At 47.4% G+C, this 21474-nt stretch overlaps 1 protein-coding gene across 1 annotated transcript in view; it reads right to left on the bottom strand.

Moving 5' to 3' along the window:
- Positions 1–1204: 1204 nt before the first annotated feature.
- Positions 1205–21474, bottom strand: part of TMEM38B (transmembrane protein 38B) — a 165737-nt gene continuing 145467 nt past the window's right edge. Inside the window, exons 6-7 of the mRNA XM_032635929.1 lie at positions 3521–3614; positions 1205–1335 (exon numbers count right to left, since the gene is read on the bottom strand). Coding sequence (XP_032491820.1) covers positions 3549–3614 — 66 coding nt within the window. The 3' untranslated portion in view covers positions 1205–1335; positions 3521–3548. The remainder of the gene's footprint in view (positions 1336–3520; positions 3615–21474) is intronic.

Below are 21474 nucleotides of genomic sequence, written 5' to 3' on the forward strand. Positions count from 1 at the left end.
GAGCACACACTCTTAATTCCTTCCTCTGCAACACACAAAGCCTCAGTTCCCCCATCTGTAAAGAGGTGACGCAATTAGTTCTCATAAGGGTGTTGTGAGCATTAAATAAGATCATGACTCTTCAGGGTGTATCACAAGCCTGACACATAGTAAGTCCTCCCTAGAATGTCACTGCTGTTGGTGCCAGAATCTCGGCCTCTCTGCACCAGTGCAGAATCAAATCTCAGAGACAGAGTTTTAGGTGAAGTAGAAAAGAACAGATTTTTCGCTTTGCCAGGCAAAGGGGGACCCAGTGGGCTCCTGCCCTTGAAACTATGTGCCCCAACCTGGGAGGATTCAATGAAGAGTGTTATAGTAATAGTTCAAGGATGGAGTTGTTGATGAGATTCGGGTGTGTGCAGGGCTTGCACTCCCTTGATCTGGTCTCAGGTGGTTGGTCTTCTAATCTGGATGAGCTTCTCTGGTCCCTTTAATCTGGCCTCAGGTGGTTTCTTGCCTGTTCCCCCCCTTGATTAGCAACTGTTCGAATCTGCCCTTTGGAACTCAGGGAGGGTCATGGAGACTGGAGTCTTGCCTACAAGAAACGGGGGACAAAATGACTTCCGTGACCAGAAGCCCCACGGGGTCCTTCTCGGTTTCACCGTCCTTGGTGTTTAGAGGAACTGAGTTCTTTGTCCTCAGAGGTATTCAAGCAGCAACTGATGACCAATGAGCTGCAAAGCTATGTTGGGAAAGAGACTCATGCTTTAGACAAAGGGTAGGATTAGGTGACCTTAAATTTCCTTCCATTCTTGGCTTTCAAATTCTTTGTCTCATTGAAACTGAGGTTAATGTGAAGTCCTCTACTGGATTACCCTTGCGGGCTCCAGCTTTGGGGCTTTTGTTTTTCCACCTTTGTACTTTCAAATCCTTGCTGTGGAGCAGATTCTGGAGAGTCTCTGAGGGCACAACCCAGGAAGGAAAGCTTCTTTTGCCTGGAGGATGCATTCCTGGAATTCCCAAGATTCCAGTCCCTTTTCCTCCTCACATTGTAAACATTAGGTTCTGGTGGGGAGGACAAAAAGGTCACTCTCCAAACTGCAGTTGCTCCCAGGCTCTGATCTGAATAATTCAACTCATCCTCCGTGAGAGCTCCAGTTGGGCTGATCTCAAGCCCATTTGACAAGGACAGTGCTGATTTAGGCTAACAGGAGGTCATTGTTTGAGCAGGAGAATGACCTCTTCACTTCTTGGTGAGCAAAACCAGGTATGAGAACATAAAACAAATCCAAGGGACTCACTGCAGTGGAACCAGAGGCAGCCTTCCCCAAATTCCCTTCTTAGCAAGACCAAGCCCTAGAGGAGAAGGAGGCATTTATTGGGGATTGCTACAAATTCAGCTTTGCTGCCACTGCCTTTATAACCACAATGTAAAGTAACTCGCACAACACACTGAAGATAAGCTCTTTAAAGAAAATAGAAAAGCATTAGCTTGGCAATTCACCCAAACCTCATCATGCACCATAGACATTTTTGAAGTTTAACAAAGAAAAGCACATCATTAAAGAATACTGCTCTATCACCATTCTTATGCAAATCCTTCCAGATAGTTGGGTGGAAAATTCCATCTAACACGCAGCAAGAAATGAATGTTGCAGGGTGGAAATTTCAGCTATACTGAGTGCATCTATCACTTGTATAATCCAAACTACTGTATGTGCGCTGACTACAGAATTAGTATTGATCCATTCACCGTGTAAACATCAAGTACTTTCTATTATTACTTGAAATAGCATGCTATCACAATTTCTATTTCCTCCTTCTATCTTAAATAGAAGTATTGCCCCTTCCTTCATGTACTTTTTTGCACAGCTATCTAACTACAGTGTTCGGTGTGGGGCTGAGTTTCCTGCAGACATCTGCAGTATTCGCTTTAAAGCACTTTATTTTCAAGTCATCTCTGATGGAAGACAATACAACTTTCATTTACCCAGAAACCTGTTACCAGAGCTTCTCTCAGAAACAGGTACATTCTCTCTCTCATCCTCCTCCTCCTCCTCCTTCGTTTGATACTCATCCCCCTGCTGAGACCACCGTGACCATGATGCACCTCCAGCACCACCACCCGCAAGAGGACAGGACCCCCCAGGTTTCTCCCTGAGGTCGTGAAAAATATATTTGCCAAAGCTGAGAACGGTGTTTAATTTCAAGATAACTTGCTATGAAAGCTCAACACTCGACTTTGTTGCACCGTTCAGATGTCTGAATGCATGAAGACACATTCCTTTGGAGAATCGGTTCTGATGTTTGAGAGTACCTAAAAGCATCGCAAGGGGTGAGCCTTCTCCTCCCTTTCCTGCGTTGCCCAGCATAACAGCAGGAGGAAATTTGGACTGGGTTCCAGACCTGGAGGGTCAATTTTAGCTCCGATAGCTTGGAGGCACCTATGGCATAATTCATGTTCTCTGCTGCCTGTGGCATTGCCTGGGTACCACACACATCCTGACCAAGTGCGCGGTGCTTCTTCTTACCCTCGCATGCACTCACTGTGTGTGACTTAACTAGATTTCCAGTGTCTTCCGAGCCCAGCAGCCGCTCCAGTCAGAACACATACAATCTCATTTCTGTCGATGGGAATCTATACATTGCAACCTTAACCTATAACAGAACCAACTTTCACAGACGCCCGTAATACCCCTCGAGCGCAACCCAAGTTGCACAGCCCCATTTTTCTCTTTAACCAACATGTGGAACCTGCACATTCTCACTGAAAAAATGAAAGCCGGGGCTTTGTTTCACAGAGAGAAAATATCCGGAACCAGCTGAGCACTATTTAGCCACCATCCTCATGTCCAAACCCCTTTCAACCAATCGAAAAAATAATAATAATTAACTAATTCATTGCAATTCTTCTTAATAAATGGCAGCTTTGTTGCCAAACTAGACTGATGCAAACTCAAACAGATAAAATTCTGAAATTGGATAGTGTGTGTTCAATAAATATTCAAAGAAGAGAGAGTGAGGGCATTATAAAGGAACCATACATGTAATTCTCTGCCTCCAATAAATTTCCAACTTTATTTCCTTTTTCTTTTTTTTTTTTGACTTTATTTCTTGACACCAACCATTCAGTCTCTTAAATGCCCAGTTGTGTTCACAGCAAAAATGTTCTATTTGCCTCCCGACCAAGTGCCCCTTCCAGAAGTGGACCCAGATTTAAGACACGCACATATGTACTGTCTTTCTTATGTATTTGAATAATCAGTTGAAGTGAACTGAAGAAAACCTCAAAAGAGTGGATCAGATTGTTCTAACAATAATAGTGCTAATGTTTTGGGAAAATTGAATTAATTAATTAATTAACTGATTAAAATAAAGGCAGTATCATAGCGACCACTCTTGAATGCCTCCTCATTCCTCCCTCCTTCTTAATGATACCCTCCCTGATTTTGACCAGGTAACCACCACTCAAGAGAAGGCGACCCTCTCCCCAGCTCAGGTTCAGTCAGTTAGTGAACAGGTAGTAATTGATTGAACTTACCTTGACAGCGACTGGTCCAGGAGCAGGCTTATGCTTCAGTTCTGACAAACGGACATGAGTCAGGCAGGGGCCTTCGCGAAAAGGTTTCCTCACTCTTGAAAAGAGATTTGATGGAGAGTTCGCCAGTAGTAAAAACATTGTTCAATGTTGGATCTGCACATGACCCCTGAACCCCAGTAGCCGTATTGGGCAAGATGCAACAATCTTGACCCTTGTTAAGCTGCTGACTTAACCAACCCCAAAGTAGCCCAGCCTTGGACTTCCTTGTTTTTTTTTTTTTTTTTTTTTTTTTTTGCGGTACGCGGGCCACTCACTGTTGTAGCCTCTCCCGTTGCAGAGCACAGGCTCCGGACGCGCAGGCTCAGCGGCCATGGCTCACGGGCCCAGCCGCTCCGCGGCACGCGGGATCTTCCCGGACCGTGGCACAAACCCGTGTCCCCTGCATCGGCAGGCGGACTCTCAACCACGGCGCCACCAGGGAAGCCCTGGACTTCCTATTTTAAAAGAGATAGGAATTCCCGGCACTACAGTCCAAAGCACCCTAACTTCTGCAGGTAACGATCAGTCCTGATAAATTGATTGAGAAATGACCCTCCACTCACTTCCTGTCTTGCTATTCCCTTGCCCCAGATGAACTTCTGGGTTGAAATGGGAACATTCATCTATTCGAGCAGACACGGACTGATGTTATTTAAAAATAAGAGCGACAAATGAATCTTACCACTCAGTACCTTCACCAAGAAAGAATAACTCCACTATGGCCTATGAACCAAAATCTGCCCTGTACGCGCCCATGAGCACGCAGCCAGCGTGCTACTGCAGAACTTCAAGACGGCCTCATAGAAAGAGGGGAGGGAGGGATTAGAATATAAAAAGGATGCGCTCTGTGAAGCCCCTGGAGTTTCACGGCTTTTAGGAAATAAAAACCTCCCTGTACAGGAGCCGCTTCCAAGGTTGCTTAAACACAGAAACCACTGCTTTCATCAGAGGGAACCTCATGCAAAAGTACTTCAGGTTGAAGAGGGACAGGAGCCTCTACTCCGCCCACGCAGTCCACACCCACTGACAGCCCCTGAGTCATTTCCACCGAATCCCTAGGATGCCCTGGAGTAGTTTTAGAAATGACCATCTAAACAAGGCTGATGGGCCAGGCCATGTTTTGGGCAATAGAGCTTTTTAAGTAACACGAAGTCCTAAAAGTTTAAACGAACCAACAAAAGTGCTTTTGTTTGCAGGAAAACATGCAGATCAGTGATGAAGTACCCCAGCAATACAGGAGAAACAGCAACGCGAGGCCAGTGAAAGATTCTTCCTCACCTCTAGGTCAGGATTCAACTGTGGTCCCCCAGAGTGGGATCACCTGAGAATCCTGGCTGAAAAGGGGAAAAACTACCTAAATATAGGTTGATACTGCTGCAGGAAAACATCAGAGAAATTTGGTCTCCACAGGAATTGCAGTGTTCTCCTCCATCAAAAAGGTGGGGTTAGGGCTTCCCTGGTGGCGCAGTGGTTGAGAGTCCGCCTGCCGCTGCAGGTTCGTGTCCCGGTCCGGGAAGATTCCACATGCCACAGAGCGGCTGGGCCCGTGAGCCATGGCCACTGAGCCTGCGCGTCCGGAGCCTGTGCTCCGCAACGGGAGAGGCCACAGCAGTGAGAGGCCCGCGTACGGCAAAAAAAAAAAAAAAAAAGGTGGGGTTATACCATAACCAATATTAAAAGACTAAAGATGGCCTGGTTGAAAATATTTGCAATTTAGAAATCAGCTTAAAGAGACAACTCAACATAAAAAATGAGGAAAGAATATGGACAGACAAGTCATAGAAGAAACACAGGTGACCAAGGAATATATGAAAAGATTCTCGGCTTTACTCCTAATTAGGGAAGTGCAAAATAAAACAATGAAACACCACTCTCAGCACTAGATGTTTAGCAAAAATGCTAAAGACATAATATCCGGGGTTGCAAATAAAGTAGAGAAATGGGCCCTCTCACACATTTCACGGAGTGTGAATTGGAACACAGTTTTGGAGGACAATTTGGCAATGTCTATCAACTTAAAATGCAATTCTATTTTAGGAGTCTGCCCTACAGATATATTTGCACATGGCTGCAAAGATATAGCTACAGAGATATTCACTACAACATTGTTTGTAATTGCAAACACACAGGAACCAATGTAAATGTCTATCAATAAGGACCAGATTAAATATATTCTGGTATAGGCATAAAATAGAATAGTGAGCAAACATTAAAAAACAATGAGGTAAGCTGGGACAACGTGAGAGAGTGGCACTGACATATATACACTACCAAACGTAAAATAGATAGCTACTGGGAAACAGCCGCATAGCACAGGGAGATCAGCTCGGTGCTCTGTGACCACCTAGAGGGGTGCGATAGGGAGGGTGGGAGGGAGACGCAAGAGGGAGGGGATATGGGGATATATGTCTACATATAGCTGATTCACTTTGTTATATAGCAGAAACTAACAGAACATTGTAAAGAAATTATACTCCAATGAAGATGTTAAAAAAAGAAAATGGGGTAGATATAGGTGCTGTTACAGGAGCATCTGCGATGTAGAACATGAATAAAGGAAAGCACATCTTCCAAAAACATTTTTAATAAAAGATAGTATGTATATATCCTCTTTCTAATATACCTACTACAACGCCAGAAATATAGTAAATACTCAATAAATGTTGGAAGAATAAGTGACTTGTAAATATTTGCTAGAAGAGTGAACTACGGATGAATAAGTGAATGTGTATGTAAACATGAAAAATTTATGCGAAAATATGCAAGGGTGTAATGGGGGGGAAATCACCTTTCATTTAATATCTTTCTATAGATTGTTTTTACATGATTACAGATATACATGCTATTTTCACAGTAACAGAAAAAGTTAAGGATCCACCTCTGTTTTTTTAAAAAGATGTTAATACCTTAAAGAATCTTGAAAGATAAAGGAAAGACAAAGAGAGAATATTTGCAACATACTTAACAAAGTCAACTCCACAAAACATAAAGAGCATTGCTAATCAATAAGATAGAGGTAAACAGCCAGAAAAAGTAATAGTAAATAGCCAAATGATATGTGGCCAACAGTGGTGATCATCTACCCGTTGGCTATGACAAGCAGAACTATATTAGGGAGAGGGGCCAGCACTGTGTTTATCACCCAAAAGAAAAGTGGAAATGACGAAAAAGCATGTGAAAAGATATTCAAGCTCACCTAATCAGGGAAAAACAAACCGAAACAAAATAAAACACTTGATTTTTGCTCATAACATAGGCCAAAAAGAAGAAAAAGATTTCTATGAGCCAGTGTTGACAAGGGCTTGGAAGAAGGCATTCTTTGATAAAGTCGGTGGGAGTGTAAATTGGTACAGTAGTTTGGGCAGTGATTTGACATACCTATCAGATTTTAAAATACATCACCTTGGACCTAGAAATCCCACTTCTAAAAATGTGTCCCACAGAATCCGTCCCACAGTTACATAAAGATGAATGTACAAGAATGTTCACTAGAGCCTTGCTCATTAGCAACAATCTGGAAACAATTTTATTTATCAATCAGTGGAGATGTGAACAAGAACATGAGTCACGATCTCTGCCCTGATAGAGCCTGCATTCAGTCAGGGGCAGAGGAGACACCATAAACAAGGAAAGAAACAAGCACGATGCCTTCCAATAACGTGAGTACCATAAAGGAAATAAAACAAGGCGATGGGATAGAGTGTGTTTGGGGGTGTAGAGAGGGTCAGAGCAGAAGGGAAACTATTGTACATGGAGCCATAGGAGATGCCTCCCTGGAGGGCGACACTAAGTTAAGATCAGAATGATGACAAAGAACTAGTCCAGCAAATGCAAGCCCTGAGACGCACAACAGGAGGGAGATGAAGGATAATGAATAAGGAGGCGAAAGGGACATAGTGAGATTGGAGAGGAGGACCACAGCCCGATATCATTTAGTCCTTGAACCTCAGCCTCAGATGAAGAGTCTGGGAAGCCACTGGGGTATAAGCAAGGAGTGACATGACCAGGTTACCAGTTTTAAAAGATCTCTCTGGCTGCTGGTGAAGACAAATTGTAGGAAATGACAATGGGAGGATGAAGAGCAGTTAGAAGGTCCTAGCGAGGTGTACTGTGGCTTAGACCAGGTTGCTGACAGTGGAGTGTGACAAGTGTCCAGACAGGGGCATGTTTTGGAGGTACAGCCTATAGGATTTGCTAGCAGACTGGAGCTGGGGTCCTACAGGGAAGCGGGAATCAAGGATGTCTCCCAGCCTCGGGGCCTGAACAGCTGGGTGGGATGGTGGTGTTATTTACAAAGAGGAGAAAGCCTGGGAGAAAGAAGTTTAGTGGAGAAAGTCCAAGTCTATTTTGGCCTTGTTAAGCTCGCATGTCCTATGACAGGGGTCCCCAACCCCCGAGCTGTGGACCAGTACCGGTCCGTAGCCTGTTAGTAACCGGGCCACGGGGCAGGAGGTGAGCGCCAGGCGAGGCAGCAAAGCTTCATCTGCGGCCCCGCATCGCTCCCCATCGCTCACATTACCACCTGAACCATCGCTCGCGTTACCGCCTGAACCATCCCCGTCCATGGAAAAACTGTCTTCCACGAAACCTGTCCCTGGTACCAAAAAGGTTGGGGACTGCTGTCCTATGAGACAGGCAAGCAGAGATGAAGTTGGAAATTAACATATATATTTGCAGTTGCACAGAGAAAAATCCGGGAGGTTATCCACCTAACCGATAAAGGGATTCTCTCCAGAAAGTGGAATTGGGGGTGGGGCAGGGTAGATGAAGAGGAAAGAAGCTACTTCTACATTTGACTTTATATACATCAATAAGGTTTGAAATTGTTACAATGAGTATGTATTACCTTTGAAATTTAAATAAATGAATACAAATAAAAGACTGACTGAGGGATTTTCAAATTTTTCCACAGAGCTGCTTCTTCAAACAAAATCTTATCCAGAATGTTCGTCCCACTGTCATCATTCAGGCCTCAGCTCACATATCACCTCCTTGGAGAGGCCATCCTTCACCACAGGATCTCAGGTAGCTCCACCCATCCTTCCCCCAAGTCCAACTATTGAACACCCTATTTTATTGACAGCACTTATAACCCCAAATTGACTTGTCTATTTGTTTACTTGTCTTCCCTACTAGAATATAATGGTCAAGAGAGCAGGGAGGGTGAATGTCTTGTTCTCCAAATATCTCTAGAATCTAGAGCAGTGAGTTGCATACAGTAGGCACTCAATAAATACTCCCTTGATTAAAAATGAACTCCAAGTTGTCCTCAGGATAAAAAGCTGAGCTGCTTCAATTGAACTGAAGCCAGGGGTCCAGAGTCCTGTCACTGCCACTCTCCACTCCCTTCCCCCAACCACTGACTGCCCTAAGGTACATCCAGGGCCTGGCAGGAAACAATGTGAAACGCAGATAGTCTGCAAGGGTCTGACCTGAGCCCTTCTTCTCAGGAAGCCTACTTCCCCCAGGTTCTAGCCAACACGACCAGAGCTGATCAGGTCCAGACTGAGCTTTAAGCTCTACCTATCTCTTTCCACATCACCTTCACCATCCGTACTGCCCCACCCAGGCAGCATCCATTCCCTCTCCACCACTCCTGCTCAGGGAGTCACCAGCAAGTGCCCAGCCCTGTACTGGGCACAGTGGGTCCAGAGACAAGCAGACCGGGGCCCTATCCTGCAGAAGCAGCACGTGGACGGTAAGCCAGGCCAGAGTCAATTCCAGCAGAGACCCTGGCATTCTGGTGGCTCTCACTGGCACATGTCAAGTCCAACTGGGTCCCTAGCTCTTTCTCGAGCCTTCCTGATTGTCCTGAGGCCACACACTCAGGACTGGCTCTCTGTGCACGCGGTTGCTGCCTTCATGAGATACAGATGATGCTACGGCCCACTTCCAAGAAAGGGAACCAACATCTGTCTGCCTTGCTCGGCTTCAATGCCACTTCAAGAAGGGGTTGGCAGCCATCTCAGGGCATTGTTTTCTGCCCCTTCTGTGGCCTAGAGGGCAGCCCTTGTCCTCAGACCACACCCCTCCCCAGCCTCTGCCCAGGCCAGGGGGCTTGCCTATGAGCCTGCTGTCTGCCTAGGTCCAGGGCCAGCATCTCTCAGCAAGAGCCCAACACAGAACCAGGAGTGTGGCAGGTATTCAGCAACCCTACAGAAAGGTAAGCCCCTGCCACAGGTCAGAGTCATCTTCCTGGGCCCAAAGTCTCCTTTGGCCTCTGCTTCTGTGTGGGCTGAGGGTAGAAGCTAGGGCTAAAGCCGGGAGGGACCAGAGCAGGGAGGAGGGCCCTTGCAGTCCTCACCACAGTGATTCAGGAAGGAGAAGGCCCGACAGACTCTGCGGGGCAGGGGGGCCCTTCCCCAGAACCCAGCGCGCGGTGCTCAGGGGCCCCCTGCTGGCAGCTGGGGGCATGTGTGACTGGGGGCGGGGCTGCTCAGGCCCAGGGCTCCGTCCCTCAGGGACACACACACACACACACACAGAGGCACCCCAGTCTATCGCGTGCACAGCCCCTGCACCCACACAGGAATCTACATCCCACGTGTAGCCCAAGCAAGGATGTGCACACACAGAGAGCCATGCATGCGCAGACGGGCACTTGCAGACCTGAGCCCCAGCGCGCAAGCACAGAGACGGAACACGTTCACACGTGTGCTCCTAAGCAGGCACCTGCACACCTCCACAGGCACGCAGGTGCACGCACCCAGGTGTGCATACACGTGAGCGTGGCCCGTGACTGAGCTCCCCCTCCCCCGTGGCCCCCTTTGCAACTCCCTCCCTCCCTCCCTCCCAGCCATCACCTGGGGAAAGACGCTGGCTGGCATGACTTCCGCCCCTCTGCTCTGCTGCTCTCAGCGGGCAGGCAGTGCTCACTCCATGGTTTAGGTGCCCCGGGGCCCCCTCAGGAACTCAGCTCCACCGCAGCACAGGACTCCCCTGCCTGCACACAGCCTCTCCTCACCTGTGGCCTGTGGGTCTGGACAGCAAGTACGTGGCGGCAGAGGTGTGCCTCCCCGGCAAAGACTCAAGGGCGACAGTAATCTCCGTATGGAGGGCGGCTGCCCACTGGGTCCCATCACGAGGTAGGCAACAGCAGCCCGGGGATGGGGTCTAGCAGGTGGGAGCTGAGGCTCTTGAACTCTCCGAGAAGCTGAGGCTGTAGGCAGACATCCCTGAGGCTGGGCCAGGGGTCGGGGGGATCCAGGGCTGACAGAGCCTCAGAAACCCAGGTTCAAGGAGGAGGAAGGAAACAAATGTTCACTGAGCGCATGCTGTACGCAGACACGGTCCCCACGTCATCTGGCTCCATCCTTACTTCCCCAGAGGCGAGGAGCGTTACTAGTCTTCACAGGTCCCCGCATAACAAGCCATCACCAAGGCCCATTCTTTTCCTTCTTAAATATCCCTCAGATTGTTTTCACTGATGCACCAACAAGTCCAGGCTTCCCTTAGCTCTTGCCTGAGCCAGAAGCACAGCCTCCTTACTGGGCCCCTTCCCCGCTCTGTCCCATCCAGCCTGCTTCCATAAGTCAGACTGACCGGTTTTTAACAACATGAAGTTAAATTCTCTTAATGGCTTCGATGACTTGTTCTAAGGACTGAGACCAAAATCTTAATCTCTGCTTTGCACCCTCACCTACCTGTCCAGTCTCACTGATCACTTCTCACCCCTGATTTCCTCCATTCCACACGGTTGTTGTCAATTTCTCCAGCGCCCCGTTCTTCCTCCCACCTCAGGGGCTTTGCACGTGCTCTTCCCTCCCCTGCCCCATTCCCATCCCCTGGCCTGATAAACTCCTTCTTCAAACAGCAATTCCTCCTGGACGCCTCTTTGCCCCCTGATCCTCTCTCCCTGTTAAACACTCATAACTCCCTGCAGTGTCCCATCATAAGACACAGCAGTGCTGGTAATTACCTGTCTGTGCTTTTATGTGGTTTCCCTCCATCTGCTCCATCCCCTGGGCTCCCAGCTCTGTGACGATAGAGACCGTGCCTCTTACTTACTCTTTGAGGCTCACGTTCCTAGAAAGTGTACATCCTGGAGATGTTGTATTCAAAACAGGCCCCTCTGCCTCCAAACACCATCCCCTAATTCAACGAGTCTCTCTGTGTCCCAGAGGGCAGTGCCAGGAAGAAGGACTACTCCCTTCTGGATCCTGGGACTCGACCTTCTAGGTGAGTCCCTGCTTTGAATGATCCAATCCAGCCCATCCTTCCACTAGCCCAGGCACTCAGCAGGCCAGACTGTGCACTTATTTCTACCTGGGCAAGCCGCCTGCTCTATTACCTTTCTATTTTTTATTATTTATTTATTTATTTTATTTTATTTATTTTTGGCTGCGTTGGGTCTTCTTTGCTGCACACGGGCTTTCTCTAGTTGCGGTGAGCGGGGGCTACTCTTCATTGCAGTGCACAGGCTTCTTATTGCAGTGGCTTCTCTTATTGCGGAGCACGGGCTCTAGGTGCACGGGCTTCAGTAGTTGCAGCACACAGGCTCAGTAGTTGTGGCTCACCGGCTCTAGAGCGCAGGCTCAGTAGTTGTGGCACACAGGTTTAGTCGCTCCACAGCATGTGGGATCTTCCCAGACCAGGGCTCGAACCCGTGTCCCCTGCATTGGCAGGCGGATTCTTAACCACTGCGCCACCAGGGAAGTCCACTATTACCCTTCTTGAGCAAAATAATAACTGTCTGACTGGCAAAAGGCAGTGCTTACCTGCAATCTCTGGTTGGTGGATAAATGAAACTAAACCCAGTAATTGATGAGAAAGACCAGCAGACACATCGTCTTGGGAAGGCAGGGGGAAGTTTTCTAATATGAGGCCAAGAGCATACACAATGAAGAAAACAGCGACCAAGTAAAAATGTTCAACTTCTGTACATCTTTTTAGATATTCACCATCCAAGGGACAAACCAGGCTTTTGGAGCTCCTGAGGGCTTGTGGTTGGAGAACTCTGAAGTAAACAAGCCTCCTTCACAGGGATTCACACAATTCATGGGGGCCCTTATTCAAAAATGATTACGAATTTCAAGACAGGGACAGTGGAGAATTAAGCCAACCTCAGGGCCTTTCTAAACTGGGCAACTACAAGGTCACCCACCCACGAAGCTGGCCCTGCTCCTTCACACTGGAATTTCCCACACACAAGTCAGTTCTGGAAACATTCATTCACCAAACACCCCACCCGAGCCCAGCCCTTACAAAGCTTAGAGCCCAGTGATGGAAGAGCAATCAGTGCATAGCTGAGAAGATAACTGGGTGTATCTCTACTCCCCTGAAGCCACGCAAGATGCATGGGCTCCATTCCAGGTCCCAGAATCTCAGGGACACACAGTGAGGTGTCAAGGCGCACGTGACCTGGGGATGGTCTCGCGCACAGTGCCCTGTAAATTACTTTACTGACACTCTGCAAAATCCTGGGTGCATTTTGGAGGAAGAAGTTAAAGAAAATCTGGCTGAAGAGAGCTAGCCCTGGTGCTACAAGGAGGTGAGGGTCTTTGGAGAGACAGGTGTCCCCCGTGAGGTCCTCTGCAGTCCCAGGCCAGCACCCTACCCTCCTTTAACAGGAAGTGTGAGTGACGCAAAGTTGCCTCCTTTAATATCACCCAAGACAACTCTGCCTCTCCGTGCAAACTGGGGTGAGAAATTTGAGGGCTTCCTTTCCTGGAGCCCTGAGCTGCAACGTTTTTGCCAAAGAAGGGCCAGAGAAGAGATCAAGGCAACCTTCAACTCCCCACATATAATAAAAATAATAGTCACCATTTGTTGGTGAACCACTACGCTGAACCAATCACTGCATTGGGAGCTTTCACATTTAACATGAGTTCCCTAAGGTATGTCTTATCCCTGTCTTGAAACTCTAGGAATCATGATGGGTTTTGTTTTCGTTTTCATTTAACACTCATACAGCACTCACCATGGACCAGGCACTGTCCTAAAATCTTTACAGATAATAACTCACTAAATCCACACAGCCACCCTATAAAGTAGGTCACTCCCATGTTACTAATGGGGAAACTGAGACCAGAGGGTGAAGTTACTTGCTCAATGTCACATAGACAGTAATTGGCAGAACAAGGATTCAGACCCAGACAGACTGCTCCAGAATCCGTGTCTTTAACTGTTGTTTGTGTTACTTCTCCAGACTCAAAAAGCAGACAGAATAGAGTGTAAGCTTACCTCAAGGAGAAGCCCACGCAGTGCAACAAAGAGTAGCCCCTGCTCACCGCAACTAGAGAAAGCCCACGCACAGCAATGAATACCCAACACAGGCAAAAATAAATAAACAAATTAATTAATTAATTTTTAAAAATAAATAAAACCAACAAGGAAAGTGTATTTATTTTTTAAAAAATTAACCAAAACAAAAGAAGCCTACAAACATTAAATGCTGAAGAGGGTGTGGAGAAAGGGAAATTTCCTACATTGTTGGTGGGAATGTAAATTGGTACAACCATTATGGAGGTTCCTTAATAAACTGAAAATACAACTACCATATGATCCAGCAATCCTACTCCTGGGCATATACCCAGAGAAAACCATAAATTGAAAAAATACATACACGCCAATGTTCATTGCAGCACTATTTACAATAGCCAAGACATGGAAGCAACCTAAATGTCCATCGACAGAGGAATGGATAAAGAAGATATGGTACATATATATAATGGAATATTACTCAGCCATAAAAAAGAATGAAATAATGCCATTTGCAGCCACATGGGTGGACCTAGAGATTATCATACTAAGTGATGTAAGTCAGACAGAGAAAGACAAATATCATATGATATCACTTATATGTGGAAGCTAAAAAAAATGATACAAATGAACTTATTTACAAAACAGAAACAGACTCACAGACTTTGAAAACAAACTTATGGTTACTAAAGGGGAAAGGTAGGGGGAGAGATAAATTAGGAGTTTGGGATTAAGGAGAGATAAATTAGGAGTTTGGGATTAACATATACACACTACTGTATATAAAATAGATAATCAACGAGGATCTACTGTATAGTACCAGGAGCGCTACTCAATATTCTGTAATAACCTATGGGGGAAAAGAATCTAAAAAAGAATGGATGTATGTATATGTATAACTGAACCACTTTGCTGTACACCTGAAACTAACACAACATTCTAAATCAACTATACTCCAATATAAAATAAAAATTAAATTAAAAAAAGAAAACCACCTGTCTCAATCCTGGCCCCCAGAACATGTGAGCACATCCTTTATTGGAAAAAGGGTCTTTGCAGATGTCATTAAGTTATGGATTTCAAGCTGAGACTATCCTGGATTATCGTGGTGGGCTCTAAATCCAATGACAAGCGGCAGGCAAAGACTCAGAGAGAAGAAGTAGAGATCTGAGTTATGCTGCCGCAGCCAAGGAATCCCTGGAGCCACAAGAAGCAGGAAAGCAAGGAGGACTCCCCACCAGAAACATCCGATGGAGTGTGACCCTGCCAACACCTTGATTTCCGACTTCTAGTTCCTGAAACTGTAAGAGAATAAATTTCTGTTGCTTTAAGCCAGCAAGTGCATGGTAATTTGTTACCGTAGCCCTAGGAAACTAACTAATACACTGTCCCTGGGGAGAGAAAAGAAAGAAACCCCAGGAAGAGGCTGCATTAGTTTGCTTGAGCTGCCATAACAAAATACCACAGACTGAGTGGCTTAAACAGTAGACGTTTATTTCTCACAGTTCTGGAGGCTAGAAGTCCATAATCAAGGTGCCAGCAAATTCTCTTTCTGGTGAGGACTCTCTCCCTGGCCTGTAGACACCCGCCACCACTGGGTCCCCGCATGGCCTTTCCTCTGTGCTTACACAGAGAGAACTCTGGTGTGTCTTCCTCTTCTCATAAGGACACCAGTTCTATCAGATTACAGCCCACCTTTCTGGCCTCATTTAGCCTTCATTACCTCCATATAGGCCCTCTCTCAAAATACAGTCACATTGGGGGTTGGAGCTTCAACATATGAATTTGGGGCAAACACAATTCAGTCCATAACAGAGGCTATGTGAACAACGTGTGAACACCCAGAGCATGCAGATACGGCTCCTTCACAGCAAGTGGAGGGAGGCGCTCTGGAACGCAAGGCAGTTTCCCGGAACGGGGCCCCAAGGCTTTCCTCAGTGATGGCCCAAGAACAGGTAGCAGCAAAGGGAGGGCCAAGAGGAAAACCTCCTACCCTCGACCACCTTCTCAAGTTGGCCTCATGTGCAGTGTATGCCATTATTATTCCCCTTTGCTTTATTAGTGAAGTGGCTGGTCTCCCCATAGGCAACAACCACAAGATTTCATTTTCAAAAAGGGAATTCTTAGAGTTGAAGTACCTCCAAAGAGAATCTGAATCCCTTCACACTGTATGAGAGAGTGTGTTTATAAATAAATATCTGGGTGGATTTGGGTTTTGAACAGCAAAGATGGCTGGAGTCATTTTATCAAAGAATTATTTAAAAAGCAGTTTATCCCCAAGTGGACAGGAATACACATCAAATCCAAATGGCACAATTGTGAACAGGATTTGGGATTATATAGCAAAAGCATCCAAGGTAACTGCTCTGAAATCTCAAGAGTTTCAGCATGTTAAATTAAGTCCTCTGGCACCTTTTAAAATCTAAGGAAATCAGGTTAGGTTTTGGTAAAAATAAACAACACAAGCTATTTAAATCATCCTGGTTTTGAAAACAATTAACTGATCACCACCCATTCCTGTAACATCCTTTCCCTTGAATGTTTACAATTTATCTGTTTAATAAATACGTATTCAGCTCCTACTATGTGCCAGGCATAAGGCTGGGTCTCGGGGATTTAATCATAAACAAAAAGGACAATGCCCAACCAGAAGGTGGGTCCACTGTTGGCCCTGGAGTTCAGGCCAAGGGGACTGGAGCCGGGAAACAGGAAGGCAGCCTTACAAGCAGGGAGGCCTCCGCACAGAAACTTAGCAGGAGAACCAGAACACAGGCCAATTATAGGGAATCCATCAAGGTTTAGTGGGGCAGAGGCACATCTCAGGGAACAGTAGGGGGTCGCAGGGACCCAGGCTGGGTGCCCCTTCCCTATTCTAACAAGGAGGCTGACGCAATGCTGAGCCCACTCCCCAGCCAGAAGGAGAGGCCCATTCCCTTCTTCAGCCGGGATGGGTGTGGGGCAGGGAGGACATGTAGAGGGACATCAGTGCATCCCGTGAGGTGGGAACGGATTCAAACCCACCTGGGGAAAACTGGGTGGCAGGGACTCCCTTGAGCACTGGGATTTTTTAAAACTATTTATTTATTTATTTGGCTGCCCTGGGTCTTAGTTGTGGCACGTGGGATCCTCGTTGCCGCACGCAGGATCTTTAGTTGCAGCATGTGGGATCTAGTTCCCTGACCAGGGATCGAACCCAGGCCCCCTGCACTGGGAGCGTGGAGTCTTAACCGCTGGACCACCAGGGAAGGCCCAAGCATTGGGATTTTAAAGCCCACAAAGCGAACGCACACCAAAGGGTCCAAGCACACAGTGAGTTGGAGTGCCACCCCCTCATTTCCTGGACCTGCCGTTCTCTCATCAAGGAGGCCCCTCTGGGTCTCTGATCACTGTTCAGTGTGTCTCCTCGCCCTGTACCGTACGTGAGAAAATCAAGGAGAAGGGGAGTAAGGAGAAAGTGCAGACAGAGGGGAGATGGCTGCTCACCGTTCATCACATAAAGTCCAATTCTGTTCGTTTTGGATTTGTTTCTACCTGGTCTTATCTTTTCTGGGAAGCTGCCATGGTTTCCAAACTTACATGGCGTCCAAAAAAACAAAAAAGTGGGGGGCAAATAGTCAGACTTATTTACCTGCCCAGTATTAAAGAGATCATGAAATCTTGATTTTGGAGAAGTCAGGGCCTCTGTAAGCCTCACTTTTCACCTCTGAAGAATGGGAATAAATGAGGATTAAAAGCCTAGCTCACAGAGGTAATGTGGAGATTAAGGAATTTTACATGACTTGCACACGCTTGTACCTTAGCAATTATCATTACAGACACGCCAATCCACAAGGCAGAAGAGACTGGAAGCTCCCTCAGTCGGGCCCTCTCCTCCCGGCCTGGTGCCTGCGTGTCCCCTACAATAGGCCCATGAGGTTGTCAGCCCGGATCTGTCACCACGGATAAGGAACCAATCAAGTACACTAATACACAGTGTTTATCAAGCACAAACTATGTACCGGGCACTGTGTTAAATGTTGCCCCTGCAGGGTCTCCTTTTATCTTCAATCAGTCAGTGAGGTGGTGATGGTACAATTCTGTGAACACACTAAAACCATGGAACGGTTTGCCCTAAATAGTTGAATTGTGTGGTATGTGATCTGTATCTCAGTAAAGCTGTTATTTAAGGGGAAAAAAAAAACCTTAGTGAGACAGGAACTGGTAGCATTCCCATTTTACAGATGAAGTGCCCGAGGCTTAGACAGGTGCAGTAACTTGCCTGAAGTCACACAGCCAACAGGAAGCTGGGCCGAGACACCGTCTCCCGGACCCCAGGGCATGAACACCACTCCCCTGCCTCTAGAGGGAAGCTTCCACGTATGGAGGGCTTGCTCTGCGGGAGCGTCTGGGTCCAGCATCCGGCATCATCGCACTGACCCTCTCACAGCCTGTGAGGCAGCCCGCTCCTGCGTTGCACCGCGTGGGGCTGTAGCGAGTTTCCGCATGTGCTGAGCCAGCTCTGCTGCTGTGGAGCTTCCACCCCTTCGTGCTGGTTCTCCCTTTGCAGCCGCATGGAGTAAGAATGCTCTTCACTCTCTGAGGTGCCTTCAGTATCAGAACGTAGCAATAGATCCTCCCTTTCTTCTTTTCCCCTGGGCCCAACAGATACACAGGCCCGGCAGAAGCTTGCAGACTGCAGAGCTGGGAGGCCAGGGATTCCCAAAGTCAGCCTGTGGATACTGGCTGCACAAACGCCACCCAGAGCCTTTAAAAAATTCCAGTTCCATTGGGAGAGCCCAAATCAGTGGATGTAAGCCTTTTTTTAAAAGCTACCAAGTGATTCCAGTCAGGAGGAAGGTAAAGAAACCTCACATTTTAAAGACAGGGAACTACTATCTCAAAATCATACAGCCATACTCATATTCACCTTTGGACAAGCCCACTTCAGTGTTGATGATTCTAAAAAACTGACATGAGTGTGTAGGTTATAATGCAAAGGGTAAAAGATAGGAAAATATAATCCGTACAAGAGATGCTATTAATCAACAATTTTAATCCCAGTATCTATTTTTCAAACTGCAATCAAAACAGCCTAAGGTGTTTTACAGCCATTAAATTTAAAACCAATAATACGCAATTCTGGTGAAGATATTTGGTTCATTTGCACATTGCTTGTAATAATTTAAATTGATATAATACTTTGCAAACCAATGCAGCACAGTCAACAAGAGTGTCAGGCTCAGTCCTTTACTGAGTGCCTACGTCATGCCAGGCACTCAGGTGTTGGAAATACAGGTGTGAATAAGACTTGCTCACTGGGACTTCCCTGGTGGCGCAGTGGTTAAGAATCCGCCTGCCAGTGCAGGGGACACACGGGTTCGAGCCCTGGTCCGGGAGGATCCCACGTGCTGTGGAGCAGCTAAGCCCGTGCGCCACAACTACTGAGCCTGCCTCGAGATCCCGCGAGCCACAACTACTGAGCCTGTGCGTCACAACTACTAAAGCCCACGTGCCTAGAGCCCGTGCTCCACAACAAGGGAAGCCACCGCAATGAGAAGCCCATGCAGCGCAACGAAGAGTAGCCCCCGCTCACCGCAACTAGAGAAAGCCCGTGTGCAGCAACAAAGACCAACACAGCCAAAAATAATAAAATAAAATAAATTTATCTAAAAAAAAAAAAGAAAAGACTTGCTCGCTGCTTTCCAAGGACTCTCTGTTCATTGAATGAGACAGAGAAGTGAACACTCATTTCAATACTAAAGATAAGTGGTAAGCACCAGGGGTCACGAGACCTTCCGTGGAGGACCTCTTGGCCCTACCCGGAGGTTCAGGAAAAGGTTCACAACTGAGCTGAATCCAGAAGGATGGCAACAGTTAACCAGGTGAAGAAGGCTGTAAACAGCGTTCCAGGCAGAGGGAACAGACTGAGCAAAACTTGGAAGCTTGCAGGAGGGAAGCCAGGGCTACAGGTGCTCAGAGGCAGGTGGGTCCACATCACAGAGCCTCCGGGGTTCACCTGAGAGTCTATGCTTTGTCCTATAAGGTTATAAAGAGGCACTGAAGGCTTTAAGCAAGGGAATGACACGCATATATGTGAGTTTTGGAATGCTCCCTCAGGCTGGGGTGTGGAAAAGCACGTCAGAGGGATGAGAGCAGACAGGGAGGTCAGTTAGGGGAATGTGGCTACAGTCTAAGCAGGCAACAGACAATGGAGGCTCCTACAGAATAGCAATGGGGGAGGAGAGGGAGACATGGATGGGAGAGAAGGAAGGTTGGGAGCCTTGCTGCATATTCTAATCACCCAGTCACCAGAATTCTATAATTCTTTGCAGAGGTTCAAGAGGGGAGAGAAGAGTTGAAAACAATCTTAGAGGAAGAGCTGGAAACTGACCTTATCAGGGGTCAGTGATGATGATCTGAGTGTAGCTCAGATCCCAGGCAGCGGCTCAGGGAAGGGGAGACATCCCACCTGCATCAGCGTCCCTGACGGGGGCCAGCTGCTGTGGGAAGGGTGGAGCCCAGGCAGTAGGGACCAGGAGGTGTCACAGGGTGGATTCTTTAGGAAGTTGTCTCTGAGACAGATTAGCATAAGGTTTACTAGGGTGTGTTCTTGGGACCACCACCCGTGGAAGGAAGGGGAGGGAAGGAAGCAGAACTGGGCAGAAGTTGGGCCATGATGGAGGCCTCAGCTCTGAGGCTGGATGGCCCTTCAGAGTTGCCGGGGTTGCAGGGAACCGACAAGGCCTTTATAGGTCCCTGCCCCAATCATGGAGGAGGACCAGGGAAGGGCCGGTGGCTTTGGCAAGGCCGCTGTCTGCAGTGGAGCATTGCAGTTCCTGCAAGGTCTGCAGGTAACGCTCCTGGCAGCCGGGGGGCTATGTGCTGCATTTCTTAAAGGGGTCTGAGTGGCCCTCCCAGCATATCCACCACAGCAGCATTAGTGAGGGTGATCACAGTGACTGGGGCCAGGCTCCCCGTCAGGGGACTGGAAACCAGTACAAAAGCCCAGGTGTAAGATAGAGCCGCTCAGCGAGGGTCCTGTGGGCGTGAAGCAGCAGAGCCTTCCTCAAATTCTGTGGGTAGCAGGCTGAAGGCAGCAAGCCTCTTTGCAGACCCCCTGCAAAGGGAGTGTTCCAAGCCCTTGGCAGCCGCTGCTGGCCCGTGGGCCTGGGAGGGGGGTGGCACTCAGTTGCACTCAATCCACAATCACCAGAAACCTGGGAGCAACTGCCTGTCCAACAGTAGGAAATAGATGAGTCAATCATCATGCTTCCACTCAAAGACCTGTCCTATAGTCACTGAAATAATTCCAGCAACTTTCAATTGACAGGAAAAATAGGATTCACTGGGCAGAGAAAAGCTCATGAAATATCCACCTTACCTCTGTAACTGTAAAAATGAGCTCTGCATATGGACAGACGTTGGCAGCAAACACAGCAAATGAAACCATTGATTTTTATGACTGAGGGAGCATGGATGGTTTTTAATTCCTGTCATCATAGTTTGTAATAAATACTTTTTTCCAGCCTTGACCGTCTCCCACCAGAGGAAGCTGCGGATGCGTTCATGTTGGCGGGCGGCCGGCAGACTCTCTTGCCTTTCACACTCTCAGTGACAGCTGTGCGCAGCCCACACTCAGGCAGACCTCCAAGCCCACGAGGAGACTGCTCACGGGCAGCCACCAGCAATGCCTCTGAGCAAAAGGGGTTCAAAAGTTGGCAATGAGAAAAATATTT

This window comes from Phocoena sinus, chromosome 6, assembly GCF_008692025.1.
Source record: "Phocoena sinus isolate mPhoSin1 chromosome 6, mPhoSin1.pri, whole genome shotgun sequence".
In the NCBI taxonomy this organism is placed as follows: domain Eukaryota; kingdom Metazoa; phylum Chordata; class Mammalia; order Artiodactyla; family Phocoenidae; genus Phocoena; species Phocoena sinus.